General features: G+C 62.5%; 1 protein-coding gene across 2 annotated transcripts; it reads left to right on the top strand.

Annotated features, from left to right (window-relative positions):
- Nucleotides 1-1,960: 1,960 nt before the first annotated feature.
- On the top strand, nucleotides 1,961-4,030 carry OLIG2 (oligodendrocyte transcription factor 2). 2 transcript variants are annotated; one of them, XM_027965657.2, is made up of 2 exons: nucleotides 1,961-2,044; nucleotides 2,969-4,030. In XM_027965657.2, the coding sequence occupies exon 2, from the start codon at nucleotides 3,038-3,040 to the stop codon at nucleotides 4,028-4,030; it is 993 nt and encodes a 330-aa protein (XP_027821458.1). In that variant the 5' UTR covers nucleotides 1,961-2,044; nucleotides 2,969-3,037. The 2 variants fall into 2 exon arrangements, with proteins under 2 accessions (XP_027821458.1, XP_027821447.1); XM_027965646.2 differs by having other exon boundaries at nucleotides 2,966-4,030.
- The last annotated feature ends 482 nt before the right edge of the window (nucleotides 4,031-4,512 follow it).

Below are 4,512 nucleotides of genomic sequence, written 5' to 3'. Positions count from 1 at the left end.
TCTTCCAAGTGACAGATTCGCCTAATTGAACCGTTGTGGGTCATCCTCTGGAACCGTTGGATGGCACATCTCCACGCTTCAGTTCTTCATGTTTTAAATACCTATTTAACGGATGGCTGCAGAGCCAGCTGGGAAACAGGCGGATTGAAAAATAACGCCCCAGAAGACACGAGCTGGGGGCAAGGGGGAGAGCCCGCCTGGCTTTTTGGTGTAGAAGGGACTGGAGCAAACTAAAGGGACCCCCAAACTGGGAGCAATAACCTGAGGTTTTGTTGGTTTATTTCTAACTTTGCTGCTTGAAGGTGAATTACTACTAGCCAAATTTGTTTGTCTGTTGTTGTGTGTTTTAAACCGTGCATACAAATTAAAAGGTCCCAAATAATGCAGATAACCAAGAGGCTGATAACACCCCCTTGGAGAGAGGGCTGGGGCCGAGTCCCTGCGGCTGCAGTGTAAAGCACTACTAGGGTCCTGGATTTGAAGAAACAAACCTCTGTGCTCAAAATGTATGGCTGTGAGAAATTCAACTAGGAGAAAATGTCCGAGGTTAGGGAGACAGGGCCCCTACTATAAAGTAACCACCAGAGCCCCCATCTGCAGTTCAGGCAGAGGTGCGCAGTAAAGGGTTGAGTTTTTTGTTTTGTTTTGTTTTGTTTCCCTGTAGGCTTGCTACAGACACAGTCCCTCGATTTTCCCATCTGTAAAATGGGTGGAGGCGTCGGTACCACAGAACCACTTCAGTTGGGCGCTTCTGCAGATAGGATTTAGTTCCTCAGAGGTCAAGGATTTCCAGGTTTGGGAGCCAGGCTGCGATTGGTAAAACGCCATGGATCTCGGCCCCAACGGGTTGGATCCCGCGGTCTGGCCCGTGGTGTGAAGTCTTGGCCCAGGATTGAGACGGATTGAGACTTCTTTCTGCAGACAAGCCAGCTTTGCCCCTCTACGCCACGGCGTGGTGACCGCCACAAAGATGGTGCAGAAAATACCGTCCTCTGGTTCCCGATGCTGCGAAAGGATGCCTGACCCTGGGCTCAACTCTCCGCCTGCATTAACGCGGTTTCTCAGTGCAAACGCCTCGTCCCGGTGTCTGCGCCATCGTCAACTTTACGAAGAAGGTTATTTCTTTAAAAACCCCGTCCCGGTAGAGGGTCCCGTCTTGCCTTCCCCGCCTTCCTTCTCGCCAGGCTCGGCGCCCAGCTGGGGGCGCTACTGGCCGCTTGCCGAGCTGCAGCCGCCGCCACCTCTTAGAGGCGCGCTTCGAGTGCAAATAAAGCAGGAGTTTCGTCCCTGGTTATCGCGCACATTTGGGGCTCAAAATGCCCACGTGCTGATGAAACCCACGAAGTGGGAACAGGTGGCGAGAACGAACACACACACACACACGGGTGTCGGAAGGGAGGAGACTCCAGCTCAGTTTCCAAGTAGCCAGGGTTATCTGCGAAGATCCGAACCCAAGATCCGAACGCCTTGGGCACCGGGTTAATTCGTGCGCACAGCACCCGCCCCCCCCCCCCGCCCCCCGCGCACCTCCTTCTCCAGCCTGACTCTGCGTTCCCGCATTTTAATAGAAATTTGACAGTGTCCCCTATCTCCCTCGATCCCAGCCGCGGCGCTCTGCATTTCCCCCGCGAGCCCGCCCTCTTCCTCGGGCTTTGCCTCTCACTCGCCCTCTCGGGGTCCATGCTGCAGTCCCCCCGGTAAGACTCTCCCGGCCGTGGGCGCCCATTGGCTGAGCGCTGGGAGGAGGCGTGTGCCCGGCCCGGCGAGTTTCATTGAGCGGAATTAGCCCGGATGACATCAGCTTCCCACTCCCCCCACCCACCCCCACCCCGGGCCAGCCCAGCTCATTGGCGCGGCGGCCCCTCCAAGACCCGCACATTGTTCCCCGCCCCCGCCGCGGCCACCGCCGCCGTCGCCGCCGCCACCCGGCTATAAAAACCCTCCGAGCGGGGAAAGGTGCGGATGCTCATTATAGACCGACGCGACATCGGCTCCGGTTCTCTGCCACAGTCTTGGGGACCGAGCTCCTCTAACCGCATCCGCAGTAAGTGCGCCCGCCCCGCTCCCCCAACCCCCCGCCCCAAGCAACTCCAGCCTACACCCCAGGGACAGAGGCCCCTCACTTCGGCTGCGCCCCGGGGAGCTCCGCTAAAGTGGATCCAGACCCCTTCCCTGCCCGCCAGTTCTCCCGAGCGGCTTGGCTGCCCTAGCCCTTCCCACGCTCACCGCACCACCCCTTTTGCCTCAAAGCGAGAAATCGGGGCCACAATAGAGGTCTTCCGCCCCAGCCCCAGTCAGCTGGGCGAGCCCCCGGCCCGCCCCTGGCGCAGCGCGTGGAGTCTGGGCTCCGTGGCGGGCGCTGGCTGCCGGTCTGTGAGCGTGCGTTTGCTGAGCGGTGTCGATGGAGATAAGGTGGATGCGTTTGAGGAACCAAATAAATACTTCTCTATTTCGATCTCCACCCTTCCCAAAGAAAAACCCTCACTTGACACTATCTTAGTGTGTTAGTCGCTCAGTCGTGTCCGACTCATTGCGACCCTATGGACTGTAGCCTGCCAAGCTCCTCTGTCCGTGGCATTTTCCAGGCGAGAATACTGGAGTGGGTTACCATCGCCTTCTCCAGGGGATCTTCCCGTTTGAGTCACCAGGGAAGACCTCATTCCTAGCAGAAGGCATAAAAACCGTAGAATGCCAGCTTCCCAGAGGAGAGCTCCATCCTCCCGGGATTAAACAACCTGTGGATGAGAGCGGCGGGAAGGCGGTAGGGAGGGAAAGAGCGGTGACTTAAGCTTACCTGCAAGCCAAGACCAGAAACAGGAGGTGGACCCGAAGAGAACGGCCACCAGCGCCTGGACCCCGCGCTGCGGTGCAGGCGGGAGCAGCTTTTCTCTCTCACTGACCTCAGCGCCTCTCGATCTCGGTTTCGATCTCCCGTCTCTTTCGTGTTTCTCTCCTCTCTCCGCAGTAGGCGTCCTGGAAGCTCTGAGGACCCAGGGAGGGGAGGACCCCGCGAAGGCTGCGACGATCCCTCGGGGCCATGGACTCGGACGCCAGCCTGGTGTCTAGCAGGCCGTCGTCGCCGGAGCCCGATGACCTTTTCCTGCCGGCCCGGAGCAAGGGCAGCGGGGGCGGCGGCTTCACGGGGGGCACCGTGTCGTCGTCCACGCCGAGCGACTGCCCGCCGGATCTGAACGCCGAGCTGCGCGGCGCCATGGGCGCGGCGGGCGCGCACCCGGGGGACAAGCTGGGCGGCGGCGGCGGCGGCGGTGGCTTCAAGTCATCCTCGTCCAGCACCTCTTCGTCCACGTCGTCGGCGGCCGCGTCGTCCACCAAGAAGGACAAGAAACAGATGACGGAGCCCGAGCTGCAGCAGCTGCGCCTCAAGATCAACAGCCGCGAGCGCAAGCGGATGCACGACCTCAACATCGCCATGGACGGGCTGCGCGAGGTCATGCCGTACGCGCACGGCCCGTCGGTGCGCAAGCTCTCCAAGATCGCCACGCTGCTGCTGGCGCGCAACTACATCCTCATGCTCACCAACTCGCTGGAGGAGATGAAGCGACTGGTGAGCGAGATCTACGGAGGCCACCACGCCGGCTTCCACCCGTCGGCCTGCGGCGGCCTGGCGCACTCGGCGCCCCTGCCCGCCGCCACGGCTCATCCGGCGGCCGCGGCGCACGCGGCGCACCACCCGGCCGTGCACCATCCCATCCTGCCGCCGGCCGCCGCGGCCGCCGCCGCCGCTGCGGCCGCCGCCGCGGTGTCCAGCGCCTCCCTGCCCGGCTCCGGGTTGTCGTCGGTCGGCTCCATTCGGCCCCCTCACGGCCTGCTCAAGTCTCCGGCGGCGGCGGCGGCGGCGGCGGCGGCCCCGCTCGGGGGCGGGGGCGGCAGCGGCGGGGGCACTGGCGGCTTCCAGCACTGGGGCGGCATGCCCTGCCCCTGCAGCATGTGCCAGGTGCCCCCGCCGCACCACCACGTGTCGGCCATGGGCGCGGGCAGCCTGCCGCGCCTCACCTCGGACGCCAAGTGAGCGGGCCTGGGGGCAGGCGCGTTCTGGCGAGCCGGGAGGGTGGGAGCCCCGAGGCTGCGTGGGGGGGAGGAGCCAGGACCCGCCGGCGCTGCGGCCTGGGAACTCAGTCCCAAGGAGGAGCGCCGTGCCGTGAGCGGGGGGTGGGGGGCGAAGGTGAGGACTCCAGTACCCGGGTCCGCTGCAGCGGAGGCGTGCGCTGAACCATGGGCAGTGAGAGGTTGCATTTGCTCTGGGACTTGGTTCAACCCTCTCTGGCTTTAAACAGCAGCGCTGCTCCCTTGGACATACTTTTATAAGAAGGCGCAGCTACCCGCATCCAGTCGTTCAACCCTCCCTCCCCTGACCCCTCCCCTCAGAACCCCAGAAGAGAGGTGACTCTAAAAACTGCTTTCTCTACGAACTCGGCCTCACTCGGCCCGGGCAGCACTTCGTAGTACCGAGGAGGAAGGCAAGGAGGGGAGCGTTGGGGGCTTCCTCGCCTC

Source organism: Ovis aries, chromosome 1 (assembly GCF_016772045.2).
Source record: "Ovis aries strain OAR_USU_Benz2616 breed Rambouillet chromosome 1, ARS-UI_Ramb_v3.0, whole genome shotgun sequence".
In the NCBI taxonomy this organism is placed as follows: domain Eukaryota; kingdom Metazoa; phylum Chordata; class Mammalia; order Artiodactyla; family Bovidae; genus Ovis; species Ovis aries.
This window is presented reverse-complemented; position numbering and strand designations above follow the sequence as displayed.